Source organism: Zophobas morio, unplaced genomic scaffold (genome assembly GCF_036711695.1).
Source record: "Zophobas morio isolate AGI-343-1 ecotype UQ-CSIRO unplaced genomic scaffold, CSIRO_AGI_Zmor_V1 ptg000031l, whole genome shotgun sequence".
Taxonomy (NCBI): Eukaryota; Metazoa; Arthropoda; class Insecta; order Coleoptera; family Tenebrionidae; genus Zophobas; species Zophobas morio.
Genome location: NW_026972136.1, coordinates 5901782 through 5925190, shown reverse-complemented (window position 1 = coordinate 5925190; position 23409 = coordinate 5901782). Strand labels below are relative to the sequence as shown.

The 23409-nt window shown below is 30.3% G+C and overlaps 2 protein-coding genes across 2 annotated transcripts in view; both read left to right on the top strand.

Annotated features, from left to right (window-relative positions):
* The first annotated feature begins 4600 nt into the window (after positions 1–4600).
* LOC135139550 (WD repeat-containing protein 75-like) lies at positions 4601–12668 on the top strand. Its single transcript, XM_064069834.1, has 9 exons — positions 4601–4721; positions 4768–4972; positions 5021–5797; positions 5850–6034; positions 6087–6244; positions 6317–6682; positions 6741–6907; positions 12206–12382; positions 12509–12668. Exons 1-9 carry the CDS (start codon positions 4648–4650, stop codon positions 12593–12595), a joined length of 2196 nt encoding a protein of 731 aa, XP_063925904.1. The 5' UTR covers positions 4601–4647; the 3' UTR covers positions 12596–12668.
* Positions 12669–12731: 63 nt separating this feature from the next.
* The window catches only part of LOC135139226 (clustered mitochondria protein homolog), a 34071-nt gene continuing 23393 nt past the window's right edge, over positions 12732–23409 (top strand). Inside the window, exons 1-4 of the mRNA XM_064069378.1 lie at positions 12732–13220; positions 22209–22277; positions 22329–23049; positions 23099–23328. Coding sequence (XP_063925448.1) covers positions 13112–13220; positions 22209–22277; positions 22329–23049; positions 23099–23328 — 1129 coding nt within the window. The 5' untranslated portion in view covers positions 12732–13111. The remainder of the gene's footprint in view (positions 13221–22208; positions 22278–22328; positions 23050–23098; positions 23329–23409) is intronic.

Here is a 23409-nt window from a genome sequence, read left to right as displayed (position 1 = left end):
TATTAAAAAAGAAATACCTTGGAAAACACAAAGCAACTCGAGAAGACATACCAACCCATAGATTAATATAGATGCGACATAGAGGCTGATTTTGCAAAACCACCCTTATTGACATTGGAATCCTCAAGCGCCAAAAAATGTAAAATTTAAAAACCGAATAACGAAAAATCGAGAAATCTAAACTCCCAAATTTAAAAAATCGGATAACTGAAAAATCGAAACATCGAAAAACTGAGAAATCGAAAAATCAAAAGATCAAGAAATCGTGGAGTCGAAAAGTCGAACAATTGAGAAACCGAAATAGGTCAAAATCGAAAAGTTAAAAATTGAACAATTTATAAATTGAGAAATCGACAATCAAAATATCGAAGAATCCAAATCTCGATAAATCGAGAAATCAAAAAACTTAAAAATTCGAAAAATTGAAAAATTGAGAGATTGAAAGATCCAAAGAACGAGAAATCGAAAAGTGATGAAGTCGAAAAATCGAAAAATAGAGAAATCGATAAACAAAAAGTTAAAAGTTGAAAAATTGGAAAAGCGGAAAAATCAAAAAACGAAAAAATGTAACACTGGAAAAACTGAGAAACCGAAATAAAAAATTGAAAAAATGATAAATCGAAAACCTGAACAATCAAATCTCGATAAATCGGGGATGAAAAATTAACAAATCGAAAAATTGAAAAATAGAACATCTAAAACCAGGAAATCGAAAAATAAAAAGATTAAGAAATACTGAAAAATTAAAATATCAAATGAGTGAAAAATCTAAAATTTAAAAATCCAAAAATTAAAAAATCGAAAAAGTAAAAAGATAGACACATCGAAAAACCCAGAAGTCAAAAATAGAAAAGCCGAAGAATTGAAATATTGAAAAATCCTAAACTGAAATATCTAAAAACTGAAAAATCGAAAAATCAAAAAAGTGAAGTCGAAAAATAGAAACTTTAAAAAATCGAAAAATTGAAAAATCAAAAACCTGAAAAATCAAAAAATTAAAGAATTGAAGAACAAGAAAATCGTAACACTCGAAGGTCAAGAAATTGGGAATTCAAAACATCGATTAATTGAAAAATCGAAAAATTGAGAGTTTATAAAAGTCAAATTTGAAAAATTAAAAAATTGAAAATTTGACAAAATGACAATTGAAAAACAGAAAATCTAAAACCGGGAAGTCGAAAAATCAAAAGATTAAGAAATCGAAACATTTGAAAAATTCGAAAACTTGAAAAATTGAAATATCAAAGAACTGAAATGAAAAATCGAGAAATCGAAAAATCTAAAATTTTTAATATTAAAAAATCTAAAATTTAAAAATCGAAAAATTGAAAAATCGAAAAAGTAAAAAAATGGACATATCGAAAAATCTAGGAGTCAAAAATCGACAAGTCGAAGAATCGAAATATTGAAAAATCCCAAAACTAAAATATCGAAAAACTGAAAAATGAAAGAAAAACTGAAAAATGGAAAACCTGAAAACTCCGAAAACTAAAATATCCAAAAACTGAGAACCTAAAAAGTCGAAAAATTGAGCAATAGAAAAATCCAAAAATTGAAACCTTAAAAAAATTAAAAAATAAAAAATAAAAAATCAAAAACCTGAAAAATCGAAAAATTAAAGAATTGAAGAACATGAATATCGAAACCCTCGAAAGTCAAGAAATGGGAAAATCAAAACATCGATTAATGGAAAAATCGAAAAATTGACAGTTTATAAGTGTCAAATTTGAAAAATTGAAAAATCGAAATTTAAAAAAAACGACAATTGAAAAACAGAAAATCTAAAGCGGGAAGTCAAAAAATCGATTGATTAAGAAATCAAAACATTTGAAAAATTCGAAAACTTGAAAAACTGAAAATATCGAAGAACTGAAATGAAAAATCGAGAAATCGAAAAATCTAAAATTTTAAATATTGAAAAATTAAAATATCAAAAAACTGAAAAATCTAAAATTTAAAAATCGAAAAATTGAAAAAATGACAATTCAAAAACAGAAAATCTAAAACCGGGAAGTCAAAAAATCGAAAGATTAAGAAATCCAAACATTAGAAAAATTGAAATATGGAAGAGCTGAAATGAAAAATCGAGAAATCGAAAAATCTAAAATTTTAAATATGAAAAATTAAAATACCAAAAAACTGACAAATCTAAAATTTAAAAATCGAAAAAGTAAAAAGTCGACACATCGAAAAATCCAGAAAAATGAAAAAAAACTGACGAATCAAAAAACTGAAATATGCAAAAACTGAGAATCTAAAGAATCTAAAAATCAAAAAAGTGAAGTCGAAATATCGAAACCTTAAAAAAATCGAAAAATTGAAAAATCAAAAACCTGCAAAATCGTAAGATCGAAAAATTGAATAATAAGTAAACTGTTCTCAACTGTTTCTCAACAAGAAACTTAAAACTGGTTAAAACGGTACATTTTTGAAACGAAAAATGGATTTTGCAATTATGGGGCGGAGCCTAATTGCAAAATTGATATTTTCTTATACAAATCTTCCATTTTAAACATACTTTAAGTTTCTTGTCTGTACATATTAAAACAAAAAGGCAAAATGTAAGCCCACCCATCCGCCCTATCTCAATTGTGATGATTTTTTTTATTCGCCGAGAACCAAAGGGGCGGAGCTTAACGGCAAACCACTTATTTCTTCACAAGAAATTAAAAACATGTTTTTGAGTATCGTGTTGTTCAAAGAATACTACGTATATTAAGAAGAAAAGGCAAAACATAAACCCCGCCCACCCACCCTGTCTCAATTGTGATGATTTTTTTATTCATAGTAACTTAAAACACGTTTAAAATGATAAATTTTTGTAAAGAAATACGGATTTTGCCATTAAATTCCGCTCCTTTGACTCTCGGCTATCAAAAAAAATCATCACAATTGAGATAAGGAGGGTGGGCGGGTCTCCATTTTGTCTTTTTTTCTCAATATGTGTAGACTTATTTCGACAACAAAAAACTTAAATCATGGTTAAAATGGCATATTATTCCAAGGAAATATTGATTTTTTTTATGGGGCGGAACCTATTTGTAAAATCGACATTTCCTTATACAAATTTTCAATTTTAAACATGTTTTAAGTTTCATGTTGTGAAATGAGGTCTGCACATATTAAAACAACAAAGCAAAATATAAGCCCGCCCACCCGCCCTATCTCAATTGTGATAATTTTTTTTATTCGCCGTGAACCAAGAGGGCGGAGCTTAACTGCAAAATACTTCATTGTTTATAAGAAATTAAAAACATGTTTTTGAGTATCGTGTTGTTCAAAGAATACTAAGTATATTGAGAATAAAGGCAAAGTATAAACTCCGCCCACCCACCCTGTCTCAATTGTGATAATTTTTTTTATTCATAATAACTTAAAACACGTTTAAAATGATAAATTTTTGTTAGAAAATACGGATTTTGCAATTAAATTCCGGTCCTTTGACTTACGGCTATCAAAAAAAAAAAATCATCACAATTGATATAGGGCGGGTGGGCGGGGTTTATATTTGGCCTTTTTTCTTAATATACGTAATCGCCTTTTCAGAACAAGAAACTTAAAATGGTAAATTCTTGTAGACAAATATAGATTTTGCAATTAAGCCCTGCCCATCGATCTGACAACGAATTAAAAATTCATCACAATTGAGAATTGACATCGGGGCGGGTATTGGTGGGGTCTAATCTTTGCCTTTATTTTTTTCTTAATATACTAGTATTCTTTGAACAATACGATACGCAAAAACATGTTCTTAATTTCTGATAGAGAAATAAGGATTTTGCAGTTAAGCTCCGCCCCTTTGGCTCATGACGAATAAAAAAAATCATTACAATTGAGATAGGGTGGGTGGGCGGGGCTCCATTTTGACTTTTTTTCTCAATATTTGTGGACTTATTTCAACAACAAGAAACTTAACACATGGCTAAAACAGTACATTTTCGCAAGGAAATATAGATTTTGCAATTATGGGGAGGACTTAATTGCAAAGTCGACTTTTCCTTATACAAATTTTCCATTTTAAACATGTTTTAAGTTTCATGTTGTAAAAAGAATTTTATACATATTAAAACAAAAAGGCAAAATGTATGGCCACCCACCCGCCCTATCTCAATTGTGATGATTTTTTTTATTCGTCGTGAGCTTAACTGCAAAAAACTTATTTCTTCACAAGAAATTAAAAACATGTTTTTGAGAATCGTATTGTTTCAAGAATACTATGTATATAAAATAAATATAACTGTCCCAAAACTGAAATGTCAAAAAACTGAGAAATTAAAAAACTGAAAAATTTAGAAATCGGAAAATCAAAAAAGTGAAGTTGAAAAATCTAAACCTGAAAAACAGAAAAATTGAAAAACCAAAAAACCTGAAAAATCAATCAATTGAAAAATCGACAAATAAAGAGTTTATAAAAGTAAAAAATTGAAAAATCGAAATATTTAAAAATCGTAAAATTGAAGAGAAAAACTGAGTAACAGCGAGTAGACGCGCGCCACTGTGTATTATACGTATCTCCCTTCAGCTCCCAATGGACTCGACCAGAACGAAATTGTGCGATCTGCGCTGGTCACGTGCTGTCTGTCATCTTTCATTTTGCTGGCCGCTCTAGACATGTGTTCGGTTTTCTAACCTCACTTTGTTCGGTCTATGGATATAAAAGTGAATTTTAAAGCAGGGGGCTCGTTCGTGGAGCTCCCACCGCAGTTTTCTTCCAACGCTGAGTGAGTACTTACCTTTTAAACCACTGTAATACATGTGTAATTTTAGAAATGTGTATATCGCCTGGAAGAACCGAATCTTGGGTTATAGTACCAAAACAGGGGCACAGTTCGCCGAATTTAGAGGAATCAAGGACCGAATCGTGGGTTTTGGGGTCCACTACTACGACTCGTATGAGTGTGTCACCGCTTGTTCCAGTTCTGGAGAGATAATCACGTGGAAAGTTGTAACTTTTTTCAAGCTATTAACAAAGGTTTGGTGTTTGTATCAACAAGTATAAATTCTAATATTCCCGTTTTAGACTATTAAAGAGCGCAACATTAAGACGTTTCACGTTATACAGTCAGAAGGTGCCCCCAGAGCGCTAATTTCCTTCAAACAAGATGGGAAGATTGTATTTCAAATCATCGAGCTGACGCTTGAAATTAGTCACAATTGTGGCCTAACAATCACCCCATATCACTACCAAGTGGACGTTTCAAGCGATAAATATTTCGCCGTTGTGCAAAAACTTTCCCTCAACGTTGTTTCGTTTAAAGATGTTTTAAAAGTTTACACTTTTTGCATAGATAGTCCGCGCGAATTCACGTGTGTGGCATGTCACCCGGAAAACGAGATTATTTTGACTGGCGACAGCGCAGGTCGTGTGGTGGTTTGGCAAAGAATTTTTACGTCAAAACCGTCGAAAGCCGTGTTTCATTGGCACACACTTCCTGTTAAGTGTCTCGGGTTTTCTACGTCAGGAAGCTACTTTTACAGTGGGGGCGACGAGTCCGTTTTGGTTAGGTGGCAGTTGGATAATCACTATGAAAGAAAATTTTTACCAAGATTGGCTTCCACGATAGCCCAGATCAGGGTTTCCTCTAATAATGCGTTAGTCGCGATTGCGACTAATGATAACGCTGTGAGAATCGTGGATCCGAGGTTTGAGAACGTCAGTCTGATTCAGAATTTAGTGATAGGGGACAGCTATGAAACTGGGATTGTTGTGGACCCAAAAACGAAAGCGCTAATTATGAATGGGAATGTGGGTCAAATCCAGTTTTATTCGTCCTGTGATAATAGTCTTTTATATAATGTGAGTTCACTTCGCTATTAATAATATTTTTGTATTTGGATTTTTTCTGTAGGTAGATGTTGTTGGTCAGAATAAAGTAAGTAGTGAGAGAAATTGTAATATAGAAAACACCCAAGTGTCCAAAATCGCGATTAGTAAAAACGGACTTTGGCTTGCCACCGTTGAATCCAGACGAGACCCGGACTATTCTTCCGAATTACGTCTAAAATTATGGAAATTTGACGTCACTATTCAAAGGTAACTCAAATATTAAAATAACTGTGGCACAAATTGTAAAATATTTTTTTAGTTTCAAGTTAAATACATGGATGGAAGATCTCCACGAAAACCACATCCATGCTCTAGCATTTCAGCCTTTAGAAAACGTCGATTACTTAAAATTAGTGACTGTGGGAGGGGATAAGAAATTCAACGTCTTGCATTTGACGGAAACTGAGACGGCCAACAGTAAGTGGGAGTGGTTTAACTTAATAAAATCTTGATGCGCATGCGTACTATACTTACTTTGTGCTTTTACAGGTAAAAGCGAAATATGGATGGGTCTGTGGGTTGGTTTCTACCACGATTTACCCTGCAAAGATCTCTCCTTTTCCATTGACGGCTCTCTGGTCGCTGTTACTTTTGGTAATACTGTAACTACGTGGTTGCCGGATCATGGCGATCTGAAGTGTGTTTTGAGCCACCCTATGTGTAAGAAAGACATTACTCATGTGGAGTTTGGGACTAGTAATCAGTGTCATCTTCTTGTGGCTGCTAGCAGTGAGAGACTTTGTGTGTGGAATTTGTTGACGTTGACGATGGTGTGGACTGTGCCGGTTAATGTTTCTATTTTGATTGCGGACACGGTGACTACGAATATGGCGATTATAACGAAAGATAATATGGGTAGATTTGTTTTATTGTTGTTGTTGTTGTTGTGATTGTTATTAATGATTATTTTTAGTGTTTGTGTTTGCCCCAATATCACCTGAGCCGGTTTTTTCAAGTGATAAGTTGTTGAAGAAGTCGGGAAGTATTTATGCGGCGGCTTTTGTTCCGAGTAGGCAGAGTAATGATACGAAGTTGCAGTGGTATCGAAGGTCGCCGATTTTCGTACTGGATGCTAAGAAGGTATTGTCTTCGAAAAAAAAGAAAAAAAAAACGCACTAAATGTATAATCAAGAACTGTACAGATTTTTTCAAGGGTTTAAGTATCCGGAAAATTTTGAATAAGTTAAGTCAGCTTACTACTTAAATCACGTGGCAACGTCGCAGTCAAAGGTCTGCAAAATAAAAAGTGGGCGGAGGTTATTTCGTCAGAATTTTCCGCGCCCCTGAAGTACAGCCCAACAAATCCTGCTTCTTTGAAAATGTATATACATTTTTTTGGCATTTTTTATTCTGGTCACCTCTATAACGTTAAAACCATTCCCGCAGCTGTTTTGACTTCAATTTTTCAATTCTTAGATTTTTCAATTTTTTTATTTATTCAGCTTTTCGATTTACATTTTTTCGATTTTCAAATTTAAATTTTTGAGTTCAATTTTCCAACTTTTGAATTTTTACATTTTGGAATTTTGCGGTTTTTCATTTCTTGAATTTTTAGATTTGCAATTTTTCGTTTCGGTTTTTTATTTTCTTTATTTTTACAACTTTTGGATTAATTAATGTTACGATTTTATAATTTTTTGTTTTTTTCAGTTTCAGTTCGTTCAATTTTTCGTTTCGTCAATATTTTGACTGCAATATTACAATTTTTATTTTTTTTTGTTTCTTCAATTTGTAACTCTTCGAGTTTTGCAACTTTGGTTATTTCAATTTTTTATTTTGTAATTTTTCGATTTACAGTTTCACGAGTTTTCAATTTTTCGATTTTTCAATTTTCCATTTCTTCAGTGCTTCGAATTGCATTTTTTCGTTTCGGTTTCTCATTTTCTTTATTTTGTCAATTTTTCCATTTTTCAGTGTTCTGTTTTTGAAGGTGAAATTTTTCGGTTTTTCAACTTTTACATTTTTTAATTTTTTGTTTTTTTCAATTTTAGATTTTTCAGTTTCTCGATTGTTCAGTTTTTCGTTTCTTCAATTTTTCTAATTGTCATTTTAAAAATGCAATAATAATTATGATTTTTAAAATTTACGACTATAAATTTTACGGCTTTTGAATGTCTATTTTTCGATTGTTAATTTTTGAATTGATTGATTGATTGAATTTCTCGATATTTGATTTTTCTATTATAATTTTTGTGTTTTCCAATTTTTCGATTAGATTCGTTTTTTCTTCTTTCCAATTTTTCGATACAATAATTTTTTTCGATTTTCAAGTTCAATGTATGTATTAATTTTGCGTTTCTTCAGTTCTTCGATTTGTAATTTTTCGCTTTTTCTATTTTTTCCGATTTTTAATTTAACTTTTCGAATCAAAAAAATGAAAGAATTGCAAAATTGTACAATCGAAAATGAAGAAACGAAAAAGCATAAAATGAAAATATCGAAAAATCTAAAAATGGGAATTGAAGAGCTTGAGAAATTGAAGAACGAAAAATCGGATAATTGAAAAATTCAAAAATTGCAAAATTGAAAAATTTCAAAATCCGAATATCGAGGAATTTAAAAATCAAAATTTTACAATTTCAGAAGTTTTCAATTTTTTATTTTTCAATTTTTCATTTTGTTATTTTTATTGATTCGATTCGTTTTTTCTTGTTTCAAATTTTTCGATCAATTATTATTTCTCGATTTTATAAGTTTTTCAATGTTTCAATTTTCCGTTTCGGTTTTTTATTTCTTCATTTTTACAATTTTTCGATTTTTCAATGTTACGATTTTAGAATTTTTTGTTTTTTTCAGTTTCAATTTTTTCAATTTTTTGTTTCTTTCATTTTTCGGTTGCAATATGTATTACAATTTTTCATTTTTTTGTTTCTTCAACTTTACGATTTGTAACTCATCGAGTTTTCCAACTTTTGGATATTTCGATTTTTAGATTTTGCAATTTTTCGATTTACAGTTTTGAATATTTGATTTATAAATTTTTCGAGTTTTCAATTTTCCATTTCTTAATTTCTTAATTTTTTCGAAATGCAATTTTTCGTTTTCTTTATTTTTTCAATTTTTCGCGTTTCTAGTCTTCTGATTTAAAAATATTTTTCTTTCTTTTATGGATGAAATTTTTCAATTTTTGGATTTTTCAATTTTCGGTTTCCACTTTTTCGGTTTTTCAACTTTCACATTTTTTAATTTCTTGTTTTTTAAATTTTTCGTTTTTTCAATTTTTGGGTTTTCCAATTTTTCGATTCGATTCGTTTTTTCCTTTCCAATTTTTTGAATCAATTTTTTTTCGATTTTTAGGTTTCTCGATGTTTAGTTTTTCAATGTATTAATTTTGCAATTTTGCATTTCTTCACTTCTTCTATTTGCAAGTTTTCAACTTTTCAATTTTTCTGATTTTTTAGTTTTTCGATTGCAAAATTGTAAAATCAAAAATGAAAAAGTATAAAGTGAAAATATCGCAAAATCTAAAAATTGGAAATCAAGAGCTTGAAAAATTGAAGAAACGGAAAATCGGATAATTAAGAAATCCAAAAATTGAAAAATTTCAAAATTCGAATATCGAGGAATTGAAAAATTAAAGATTTACAATTTCACGAGTTTTCAATTTTTCGATTTGTCAATTTTCCGTTTCTTTATTTTTTCGTTTTGGTTTTTCATTGTCTTTATTTTATCAATTTTTCGCTTTTTCAGTGTTCTGATTACATTTTTTTTTATTTTTTCACGGTGAAATTTTTCAATTTTCGGTTTTTCAGTTTTTACGTTTTTTAATTTTTTGTTCTTTCAATTTTAGGTTTATCAGTTTTCTCGATTTTTCAATTTTTCGTTTCTTCAATTTTTGATTTTGAATTTTTCTAATTGTCAATTTAAATATGTAATAATAATTATTATGATTTTCCGCTTTTTCAATTTTACGGTTTTAAAATTTTTCCATTTTTCATTAATTCGATTTTTCAATGTTGCAGTTTTTCAACTTTACAATTTTCACGATTCCATGTTTCGATTTTACAATTTTTGGGTTTTTCAATTTTTCGATTCGATTCGTTTTTTCTTGTTTCCAATTTTCCGATTAATTATTTTTTCCCGGTTTTGTAAGTTTATCGATTTTTAGTTTTTCAATTTTTTCAATTTTTCGTTTCTTCAGTTCTTCAATTTTCCATTTTTTCGATTTTTCAATCTTTCGAATTGCAATTTTTCTTTTCGGTTTTTATTTTCTTTATTTTTTCCATTTTGCATATTTTCAAAGTTCCGATTTTAAGATTTTTCGTTTTTTTAATGTGAAATTTTTCAGTTTATCGGTTTTTCACCTTCTACATTTTTTAATATTACGTTTTTTTAATTTTAAAGAGTATTTAGTTTTTCGTTTTTTCAATTTTTGATTTGCAATTTTCCTAGTTGTCATTTTAAATATGTAATAATAATTAGAATTTTAATTTTACAATTTTAAAATTTTTCCATTTTTCAGTTTTTCGATTTTTCAGTGTTTGAGTTTTTCGACTTTTCAGTTTTGATATTCCTATAATTTCTCGATTTTACAATTTTTGAGTTTTTCAATTTTTCGATTCGATTCGTTTTTTCTTCTTTTCAATTTTTCGACTCATTATTTTTTCTCGATTTTATAAATTTTTAGTTTTTCACTCTTTCAATTTTTCGTTTCTTCAATTTTTGATTTGCAGTTTTTCTAATTGTCATTTCAAATATGTAATAATAGTATTATAATTTTAAACATTTTCCACTTTTTATATTTTTACGATTTTAAAATTTTTCCATTTTTCATTTATTCGATTTTGGAATTTTCCGATTTTTCAATGTTCCAGTTTTTCGACTTTACAAATTTGGCGATTCTATAATTTTTCGATTTTTCATTTCTTCAGATTTTCGAATTCCAATTTTTCGTTTCGGTTTTTCATTTTCTTAAGTTTATCAATTTTTTGCTTTTTCTATATTCTGATTTTAAAATTTTTCAATTTTGTTCAATGTGAAATTTTTCAATTTTTGGATTTTCCAATTTTTCGTTTCTTCAGTTTTTGATTTGCAATTTTTCTTTTGATTTTAAATATGTAATAATAATTGTAATTTTTAAAATTTTTCACTTTTCCAATTTTACGATTTTAAACTTTTTCCATTTTTCATTCGATTTTACAGTTTTTGTGTTTTCTAATTTTTCGATTCGATTCGTTTTTTCTTCTTTCCATTTTTTGATTAATTATTTTTTCTAGATTTTTAATTTTTCAATTTATTCAGTTTTTCGCGTCTTCAGTACTTCGATTTGCATTTTCGATTTTCAACTTTTCGAATAAAAAAAAATGGGAAAATACAAAAATGTAAAACTGAAAAATCAAAAATGAAAAAACGAAAAAGTATAAAATAAAAGTTTTGAAAAATCTAAAAATTGGAAGTCAAGAATTTGAAAAACTGAAGAAACGAAAAATTGAAATATTGAAAAATTAAAAATTGAGAAACTTGAAAGTCAAAAAAGTGCAAAATCGAAAAAATTAAATATGGTAAAATCGAAAAATTGTGATATAAAATCGAGAAAACAAAATTAAAAAATCGGAAAATGAAAAATTAAACTCAAAAACTGGAAAAATTGAGGAAACGGGAAATTGAAAAATCGAAAAATTAAATATTGAGAAACTGAAAAATCGAAAATGAAATATTGAAGAAACGCAAAATTCGAAAAATTTGGAAGTCGCGGAATTAAAAAATTAAAAACATTAATTAGAATCTTCGGCTTTGGGAATTTCTCTAGAACTTTTAGAATCTTTCAAGCATTCGAAACAGAATTTTAGAAAGGTCCTTAGAGTCTCTAGACCCTTCAGAGTCTTTAAAATCTTTAGTCTTTAGGTTCTTTAGAGTCTTTCCAATCTATGGAAATTTTAAAGATTTTGTTGAATGTTTTTTATATTTAGAACATTAGAACTTTAGTTTATTTGGAATCTTATAGTTAAGGAAACGACAAAATTGTGATATCAAAAAATTGTAAAATCGAAGAAAAAGGTAAAGGTGTGACCAGATTTTTGGAAAAATGATAAGATTTGATTTTGCGAATTTTATTTTTTCGTGGTAACATTTCTACGTGAAAATAAAGACGTGTATGTAATGTTAAAGTAACTGTAAATTTAAACACCACTGTATTCCAAAATTTTCGGGAAAATAGAGTGAGTCGTTCTTGATTTTAATCTAGCATTTTCTGCTATAGGAAAACTTTAAAATTAGGATACTTTTTAATGTTTAACATATTCGTGAAAAATTATCTACTAAATTTGAACTACTTAATAACAATTATTAAATTGATATAAGCCAAAAATCACTGAAAATATTTTGAAAATTTGGCTATAAACTTTCTCTTATTTTATCTTAACTTATGTGTTTTCGTAGGAGTTATTTAGTCTGGGTTGTGATGAAGAAAATTTGGATACTCCCAGAGAAATACAAGAAATATCCAAATCATTGTTCAGCATGACAATTCCACAGTCCCAGACTGATAAAAATAAAAGCACGAAGTCAGTGGAACACTTATATTTAAAAGACATAGGAGAGAAGAATATGAAAAAGGTATTTATTTTCAAAAACACTTTAAAAATAATAGTAAACTAGTGTTTCATAATGATGTATATAGCAATCTCTGCAATAATTTGCTCATTACTTATATAATAATACAATATAATTTGTCCGTTTCAGTACCTGGAAGCCCCCATCCAAACTATGATTCCTGTAAGAATCATGTGCAGGACACTTTTGACGTCAATGGTCCTGCAGAAACCTTGATAGTGCAAGTGTATAACTGGTTGCCTACTTTTTTTTTTTAAACAAATCAATAAAACCGTAATTACAGATTGTACTTTTTATCTTGTTTTCTTTATCCATTGTCGCAATTTCGTAACCCATTACTCTTACGCAAGAGCACCATGACCCACGAAATCGTCACATCCCCCCGCACCGCCAAGTCGCCTCCCGTCAAAATTCCCAAAAATGAAAAAATCCTGACATGTGACCGTCCCCAAATTTGAAATTTCGTGCCCATCACAACCCATCGCGCTAAAATTATCGTCGTGTGAAAAGGGCGTCTTCGCGTAATTATAGTGCGTGCCGCTCCCGTGGCATGCGCGCCCGCACTACATCTAGTGCGTTTAGGGGGGGTTATTTTCGAAGCACGTGCTAAACAAAATGTTCCTGTCGTTGTAAAATACCGTACCGTTGAACATTTTTTAAATAACGAACGTGAAACGGAATCCTCTTGAATTGAATAAATAAGAATCGTGCGACGAACGTTGAGTGCATAAAATGGCTCTTGGTGCAGCGGTGAACGATTCCGAGCCGAAGACCAACAATAACCTAGACGGCGCAATCGACAAAGTGAATAAAAGTGAGCCCGGAGATGCGAAAATAGCAGGTTAGTGGCGAATCGGGGGGCCGTGGGGGCCGCAAAACCCCTCGCCGGCGATTATTACGACATCGTTACGTAATCCGGCGAGGTTGGAAAAGCGGCCGTTTTGGGGTTATGGGGGGCTGTCGGGTGATAGAGGGCCGCGGGGTGGGGAGGACAGTGTCGGCTGATAAATTTTCTGATTTACAATGGAGATTTATTGATGAACTTGGACCTTGCCTCTTTTGTAAGCCGGTATGCTATTTGCAAGAAGTGGTACATGGAGCTCGCGGTGGATTCTTATCATTTCGGCCTTTTTTGTCCTATTGTGCAGTGTCATTCTTGTTTGAAGATCGAGAATGTTGAGGATTTTAACGCCGGATGTTTGCTGGGGGCATTCACCCCTTTTGCTATCTGATTACATTGACAGTGTGTTGAGTAATAAATTTTAGGGAAAATTTCAAGGTGGAGAGAATTGGGAAGATTCATGTCTTAACCTTTTCGTGTCATTCGGACCAAATTAATTCACAATATTTTGTGAGGTTATAGGGAATTCTTGAAAACTAGAATGTTTTCACATCAAACATCATGAGTCAAGGAGTTTCCAGTAAGAGAAAGAGAAGAAAATTATACATTTTTTGAATTAATGGGTTAAGTTAACATATTAATATACCTTGTCTGCGCATGTGCGCATAGTCAACTTTACTCAGTTGTAATTAAACTCACCTAAGGTACTGATACGGTTTATGTGTCTCTGACCTTCTAATACGACTTTAAATTTAGGGTGAATGCAACTTGTATCATGGAAATAAAAAAGGATTTTTTTCGTGCCATATGTTAAATGAGTTGAATCTAAAACAAGTTATTTAAAATACCCATAATTTGAACTAATTAATGCAGTGTTTAGTAGACTATCGGAGATTTGTACTTAAAATTTTTTCTGATTTTTGTAGTTTTATCTAGTTAATAAATTATATTGACGATAATTTTTTCAACGCCTAATAAAAATTGCTCCAGTGTAAGTTTCAAATCTGATTGATACACTATCTGGTATACAGATACTTTCGTGAAAGTAAAATGTAGGGTTAATACGACTTTGTTCAGTGTTTGGTGACTTCTAAGCTTCGGTAGAGTATCTACAATTTTCAGTTCACTTCCTTTTATTTTGTGTTTTAAGCTCCTTTAAGGTTAAATTTACATAAATATGTTCCTCGGGTAGGGTTTGCTTTATTTATTGTTTAATTATTTCCACTACAGAAAAGCATGTTTACTTTAAATAAATTAGGTAATGAATTATATTATCGCGCTAATCAGGTAATAATTATCATAATTTAGAGACAGTTCAAAGTCATAGATAATAGTAGCTTGGATCACATTATAATACATAATTAATACAAATTTGACCCCTAAAATCGTGGATGATATGTCTATAATTAACTACTGTGGTGTCAAGAGAGTTATAACGATTGTTATAATTAAAACCTGTAAATAGTGCTGTCATATTTTAAAATTTATTGTTAAAAATAAACGTTGTTTTAAGTTGTTCTTGAAAAAAAAAATGGTATAAGAAGGGTTTGTTTCAAATGCCATGATGGATGAATTTTGAATATTACTTTACAATCGTAAAATATTAAGGTGCTAGTCAGTTGAAAAAAAAAAAAAATTGAAAAAGTAGTTTTTATTTTCGTAGCTAAGGAACTATTGTAATCAGACATGAATAGGTAGTTTCGTATTTTTGGGACGTATCATGATCTCTAGTATGAAACAATGGATCTCCCGTTTCCGTCTGTTTGTCTACTAACTAATAAAACTACTACGCTAACCAATTTTTCGTTTTTTCAAGTTTTACATTGTGAATATTTCGTTTTTTCAATTTTAGAGATTTTTCAGTTTCTCGTTTCTACAATTTTAGATTTACAATTTTTCAAATTGGCATTTTAATTAAATATGTAATAATTATTAGAATTTTTAAAACTTTCCCCTTTTTCAACTTTACGATTTTAAAATTTATTCTATTTTTGAATTTTTCGATGTTTCAGTGTCATAGTTTTTTGACTTTACAAATTTGACGACTCTATAATTTTTCGATTTTTTATTTTTTCATTCCTTCAGTTTTTCGAATTGCAATTTTTCTTTTTTTCCTATATGAAATATTTCAATTTTTAGATTTTTCAATTTTTCGTTTCTTCAATTTTTGATTTGTAGTTTTTCTAATTGTCATCTACAACTTTGACGATCCTATAATTTTTCGATTGTACAATTTTTGGCTGTTCCAATTTTTCGATTCGATTCGTTTTTTCTTTTTTTCAATTTTTTGATTCATTATTTTTTCTCGATTTTTAGTTTTTCACTGTTTCGATTTTTCGTTTCTTCAATTTTTGATTTGCAATTTTTCTAATTGTCATGTCAAATATGTAATAATAATTATAATTTTAAGTTTTCCATTTTTCATGTGTTCGATTTTTGATGTTACGATTTTTCAATGTTACAGTTTTTCCAAATTTGACGATTCTATAATTCTTAAATTTTGAATTTTTTTATTTTTTTCATTTCTTTCTTTGTAGAATTGTAATTTTTTATTTCGGTTTTTCATTTTCTTAATTTTTTCAATTTTTGCTTTTCCAGTGTAGTGATTTTAAAATTTTTCGGTTTACAATTTTTGTTTTTCAACTTTTTACATTTTTTATTATTATTTTTTTTTAATCAAAAAGTATCTGTTTATCAACCCCAATTCCGGGGGTGATGTCAAAATGTGCTTTTGGGTTTTACGATTTCTCAGTTTTGTTTTTTCTTAATTGTTCCCTTCTTCAATATTCGAATCTTCAATTTATTTCTTTTTCGATTTTTAGATTGTCAGTTTTTCCGTGCTCTAGTTTTTAAGTCGAAAAATCTAAAAATCGAAACATCGAAATCTGGATAATTCGGAAAATCAAAACATGATACAACTCAAAAATTGAAAAATTGAAAAACCAAAAACCGGAAAATCAAAAAACGAGAAATCGAAGAAATTAATATAACAAAAAATTGAAGAATCACAATAATTGAAAACTGAGATATCGAAAAATTGCAAAATCCAGAAATCGAAAAGTCTAGGAGAATCGAAAATCGAAAAATTGAGCAATGGAGAAATGGGAAGATCAAAATATCGAAAAATCGAAAAGTTGGGAAGTCGGAAAAATCAGAAGTCGAAAAATTACATAATCGAAAAATCAATTGATCAAAAGATCGAAAATTTTTCGGTTTCTCGATTTCTCGTTATTTCGATTTTTCGACTTTTCGATATTGCAAATTTTCAATTTTCGAAATTTCGAATTTCCGATTTTTCCATTTATTGAATTTTCGGTCTTTCGAAATTAGATTTTTTAATTTATTTCCTTTTCGATTTTTCGATTTTCTGTTTTTCAATTCCTCGCTTTTTCAAACTTTCGAATTTTCGCATTCTCGATTTTTCCATTTTTCCATTCTTCAGTTCGTAGACTTTTCAATTTTTTTATTTTTCGATTTTCAGTTTTTCCGTTCTTAGTTTTTAAGACGAAAAATTGAAAAATCGACAAATCTAAAAATCAAAACATCGAAATCTGGATAATTCGAAAAATCGAAAAATGATAAAACTGAAAAAATGTGAAATTTTAAAACCAGAAAATGGAAACATCGAAAACCGAAAAATCAAAAAACAAAAATCGAAGAAATTAACATAACAAAAAAATGAAGAATCACAATAATGAAAAATCTCAAACTTGAAAAAGAAAAACTGAGATATCGAAAAATTGCAAAATCCAGAAATCGAAAAGTCGAAGAGAATCGAAAATCGAAAAATTGAGCAATGGAGAAATGGGAAAATCAAAATATCCAAAAATCGAAAAATCTAATAGTCAAAAGGTCGAGGAGTCGAAAAATCAAAAAGCCGAAAAATTGAGCAATCGAGGACTGGGAAGATCAAAATATCGAAAAATCGGAAAGTCGGGAATTCGGAAAAGTCAGAAATGGGAAAATCGAATAATTACAAAATCGAAAAATCAATTGATCGAAAAATCGAAAATTTTTCGGTTTCTCGATTTCTCGTTATTTCGATTTTTCGACTTTTCGATGTTGCAAATTTTCAATTATCGAAATTTAGAATTTCGATTTCTCCATTTATCGAATTTTCGGTCTTTCGAAATTAGATTTTTCAATTTATTTCCTTTTCGATTTTCTGTTTTTCAATTCCTCGCTTTTTGAAACTTTCGAATTTTCGCATTCTCGATTTTTCCATTTTTCCATTCTTCAGTTCGTAGACTTTTCAATTTTTTTATTTTTCGATTTTCAGTTTTTGGGTTCTTTAGTTTTTAAGACGAACAATTGAAAAATCGAGAAATCTAAAAATAAAAAAATCGAAATCTGGATAATTCGAAAAAATGATAAAACTGAAAAATGGAAAAATTTTGAAACCAGAAAATGGAAACATCGAAAACCGAAAAATCAAAAAACGAGAAATCGAAGAAATTAACATAACAAAAAATTGAAGAATCATAATAATGGCAAAATCCAAATTGAAAAAGAAAAACTGAGATATCGAAAAATGGAAAAATCGAGAAATCGCGAAATTGAAAAGCCGAGACGCTGAAACATCGAAAAATTGAGCAATGGAGAAATGAGAAAATCAAATATCCAAAAAGCGAAAAATGTAATAGTCAAAAGGTCGAGAAGTCGAAAAATCGAAAAGCCGAAAAGTTGAGCAATCGAAGAATGGGAAGATCAAAATATCGAAAGGTCGAGAAGTTGGAAAAGTCGAAAAATCACAAAATCGGAAAATCAATTGATAAAAAAATCGAAAATTTACAACCACCAAAAATTGGAATATTCAAAAATCGAAAAATTTTAAAATCGAGGAAAAATTGAAGAATAGAAAACTGGAACATCGAAAAACTGAGATAGGGGAAAATTAAAAAATCGAGAAATCGAAAAGTCGAGAAACAATCGAAAATATGAAAATCGAAAAACTGGGAAGTCGAGACACCGACACACGGAAAAATTGAGAAAATATCGAAAAATCAAAACATCTAATAGTCGAAAAATCGAGAAGTTGAAAATCGGGGAATCGAAAAGTCGAAAAATCAAAAAATTGAAAAATTGGTTGATTAAAAAATTGAAAATTTAGAAACACCAAACAGCGGAATATTAAACAATCGAAAAATTGAAAAATCGTAAAACTGAAATATCGGAAAATAGGGAAATCGAAAAATAAAATAATCGAGAAATTTTCAAAATTTCGAATTTTCAATTTTTCCATTTATTGAATTTTCGGTCTTTCGATATTCGATTTTTTCTAATTTCGACCTACTTGACTTGAGACCTGATTGGTTGAATTTTCTATTTTTCAATATTCGAATTTTCAATTTCTTTGCTTTTCTATTTTTCGATATTCGAGTTTTGCAATTTTTTGTATTATTTCGCTTTTGAATTTTTTAATTTTTCGATTTAAATTTTTTTTATTTCTTCAGTTTTCCGTTTCTCAGTGTTTCGTGTCTTAAATTTTCGATATGCAATTGTGCGATTTTATAAGTTTTCAATTTTCCGATTTCAAGAGGCACATTTTAATTTTTCGATATTTCATGTTCTGGATTGTTGATTTTTGATTTTCCAGCTTTTGAATACTATTATTTTTAAATTTTTCGAATGTGAAGTTTATCGATTCTTCAATTTTATAATTCTGCAATTTTTGGACTTTTTAATTAGTTTACAATTTATCTTTTTTAAATTTTTCGAATTTTTTATTTTTAAATATTTTTATTTTTCTTTTATCCGATTTTTACGTTTTTCAATTTTTGAATTTTTCAAGTTCTCAATTTTGGGGTTTTTCCATATTTCACTTTTTCTGATTTTTTGTTTTCAATGTTTTGTTTTTGCGATTTTTCGATCTTTCAATGTCACAATTTTTCAATTTTACAGGTTTTCGTCTTTTCATTTCAGTTGTCCAATTTTTCACTTTTTCTATTTTTGATTTTTTCTTTTCAATTTTTCCAGCTTTCAAGTTTTCAATGTTACAAGTTTGTAATTTTTCTGTTTTATTTTCTCGAGTTTGAATTTTTCTTTTTTTTCAATTTAAAATTTTTTTTGTTTTTCCATTTTCAATTTTTCAACTTTAGAATTATGCAGATTTCCATTCCTCGATTTATAAATTTTCAAATTCTCCCTTTTCAGTTTCTCAATTTTTTCATGTTTTAATGTTTCAATTTTCCGATTTTACAATTTTTCGATTTTTAATCTTTTTGACCAAGTCAATGTATATATTTTATTGATTAAACCAAAAAGCGCAAAACTGAATACTTTGAAATATTACAAAATTTTGCCGAAAAAACGTTATTTTAATGTCATAAAATAACATACTCCTGCACTTGTGGTTTATGAATCCGTGTTAAATTTTTTCCTTAGACAGCCACATTTTTAGAAAAAAAAACATCCAAGCACGGTAAATCGTAATGAAGTTTATAAAAATATATAATAAAAAACATTGAGGTTATCATAAAAAATTCAAAATCGATTTTTACAATTCTTCAAAAAATCGGGATTTGTTGGACTGTATTTCAGGGGCAAGGGAAGTTCTGTCAAAATAATTTTCGACCAATTTTTATCAATGAGTCAAAAATGTAAAAATCCAAAAATACTGAGGAATAGCTAAACTTTTCCGTTAATTTCAAAATTAATTACTCTTGGACTTGTGATTTATTAATCCGCGTTGAGTTTTTACCCCAGACATTCGAATTTTTGAAAAAAAAAAATCAAAAATAAAAGTTGTCTGGTAAGCCATGAAATCTACTTTTAAAATAATGACATTGCAGACAGTTGTTTGACAGTTATTAAATGTCAAACTGATTAATGCGAATAAGAAGAGTGTTGATATTGCCAACATTTTTTTTTAATTTAATAAAAAAATTAAACAAAAAAGTAAAATAAGATAAGATAAATTCCGACCAGAAGAGCAGCAATAAATTATATGGGTGATCGACAAAGTAGATAAATAAACGCAAGTCAATATAATTTGTAAAGATTTATTGATTCTTGAACTTGTTAGACTGAAGCTCATTGCAGGACCGTTCGTTTTTTATTTTAATCCTGCTGTCGTTCTTGTTTGACGACGGGAGTGTTGAGGATTTTGAAATAGGTTGTTTACCAGGGGCATTCACCCTTGTAGCCATCTATTTCATTGAGCGTAACAGCGAGAGAAATCTCGTATAATTGGATAATAAATTTTAGGCAAACTTCCAAGGTGCACAGAATTGATGAAAGGAGTTACTACTTTTGTTTTTTTCTCTCTCAAAAAAATTGGTAATCAATAAATACACAATTTAAGATTAAGTAAATGTAATGTACCTCTCATCTACCTACCAAGTTGCTTTTTTAGCATAAAATTGAATAATACGTAAAATCTGAACACTTATCACTGTAAATTTATCTCCAAGCGGTTATAAATCAAATTCTGTTCGAGATAATAAAACTTCTGAGCATATTTAACTTTGGTTATCTAAAAGTGCAAATAATAACGCATTCAATTTTTATCATAGGCGAAAATGTGAAAGTAGAAGTTAAGTAACATTAGCTGGAAGTAATTGTTTAAAAATTTGTGTATTTTTGCATTTAATTGCAGTAATTAGTTAGGTTTGGGAAAGGTGAGAGACATTCTTACGTGAAGATTATTACATATTTTGAGTATATGGATTATTAGCCAGAACAGTAGGGCGAAAAACAAGTTTTTTTGTAGTCAAGGCAGTCAACAACATTTATTTTCTTCCGGGTTGACATTTGGAGTGGAAAATATGAAACTCACCAAACAAAATAGTTTCTTCAGATTCGTTTTACTTAGTTGTAATGAAACACCACCAGCGTAAATCCAGGTGATGTCGCGGTCGTGACTTCAAATTTTGAGCAACAAAAAATAATTCAATTTGACTGGATTTGGATGTTTCAGAAGTTACGCAACGCAAATGACGCCATACCAACAAACTGATTTAACAAATATATGTTTTAATTTGAATATTAACAGGTTTACAAACTATGTTTATCGGAAAAATAATGAATTGCAATCGGTTGTTTACAGAGCGATTTCTTACCTATGCTACGTTTTGAGAACAAAAATAACGTTTTACGATACTTGTAATAGTTCATTAAAATTTAACATGTTTCAACATTCACTGGGTTATAGGCCATTTACATTGTTGAATGGAAATAAATCTCTCAAAAGAAATAATTTGTTTAACAATTAGACCTTAGTTTTGACTTTCAAATGAAGCATATTTTTCATTCCTCTTGTAACGTGATAATTCTGAGAAAACAAGATTATTATCATGTGGAGAAGTGTCTTGAATAACAGAATGGACTTGTCTGTTTGCGAAATAATGAGTCCGAGTAAAAATAGTACTCGTCCAAGGAATAATTAATAAAATTGTTGGACTATATCCAGTCGTAATTATTTCCCTTTAAACTTTTATTTTTTTCTAGTTCTGGAAAAGTGTGTTCTGGTGGAATGAAATATTGCTACTGAAATATGTGCGCACCAATGAGAATTATTAATTAATTGTATTAATAATGAACTGAGCAAAGTCCGTCAGGTGGACCATTAAATGATCGTGACTTTCATTTTTGTAATAGATATAATACGTAAGAACTGATTATAATTTTTAATTTCATTTATTTTAAAACAACGTGTTTTATTTTATATTTTTGTCAAAGGAAGTCGGCAAATTGGATTTTTGCTGTTGAAACTATTTGTCCAATTTAAACAAAACTCGCTAACTGTTGATGTAATTAGAGGAAATGCAAATATAGCGCGAAACTTGTCCTAATTCGGGATGTTTTTTGTCACAATTTGCTGAGTAAGTACTTACTTCAAGGTAAAAACGGAGTACCGAAATTAATCATTCATGATATGGCCACAGGGTAAATAAACGTGTATTTTTGGCTCAGTTATCATGATTTACACAATAGTAAAAACAATATCGGGTGCAATATTTCACGTGTCAATATTTTTATCTTTTCCAGTTAACGGAGACAGCGAAAATGTTGGCGCCAAAACTCCGTTACAAAATGGACACGCGGACGTCAGTCCAGGTACGAAAATAGCACTTTATCGCCTCCATCCACACCTAACCCTTTTTTCAGAAAAACAAACCAAAGACGCCGAAGAAACGGAGAAGAAAGAGGACGAAGCCAAGGGTAAAGATGAAGTCGTGTTTATCCAAGACATCGGTTTCTCCGTAAAAATCGTGAGTCCCGGTGTGGAACCCTTCGATATTCAAGTTTCTAGCGTGGAACTAGTCCAAGAAATCCATCAACTCTTAATGGACAGAGAAGACACTTGTCATCGAACATGTTTTTCGCTTCAACTAGACGGCAACACTTTAGACAACTTCGCCGAACTGAAAAACATCGAAGGTTTGAAAGAGGGTTCAGTGATCAAAGTGGTCGAAGAACCCTACACCATGCGCGAGGCACGAATCCACGTCAGACACGTCCGAGATTTACTCAAGAGTCTGGACCCAGCGGACGCTTACAACGGAATCGAGTGCAATTCTTTAAGTTTCTTGAACACGGTGACTCAGGGAGATATTTTAGAGAAGAAGAAAATGCGGCCGGAGAGCGTCGATTGCACCCCTCCGGACTACATAATGCCGGATAGCAAAGATCGACCCTTGACGGCGCTCCAGCCCCAACTCAAAGACCAGAAGGTGGCGCAGTGCGTCAAGGTGCTGACCACCTCGGCGTGGAACCCGCCACCGGGGTACAGGAAGATCCACGGCGACTTGATGTACCTGTACGTGGTTACGTTGGAGGATAAGCACTATTACATATCTGCGTGTTCGAGGGGGTTCTATATTAACCAGTAGGTGACGGTAATGTTCGTCGAGGTCGTATTAAGGGGGTTGTTCTAGGTCCACCGCTGAAGAGTTTAATCCTAAACCTGCTACGCCTAGTCATTTGTGCCATTCGTTGATCGAGCTTTTGAACCAGATTTCGCCGCAGTTCAAGCGGAATTTCGCGCTGTTGCAGAAGAAGAGGAGTCAGAGGCATCCGTTCGAGAGGGTGGTGACACCCTATCAGTTGTATTCGTGGACGGCGCCGCTGATGGAGCACACGATTGATGCCATTAGAGCTGAAGATAGTGAGTTGTTTGTGGAGATTGTTGGCGTGACGTCAAAGTTAAATGCGCGGGGTCAAAGTGTGTAGATGATTGATTAATGGA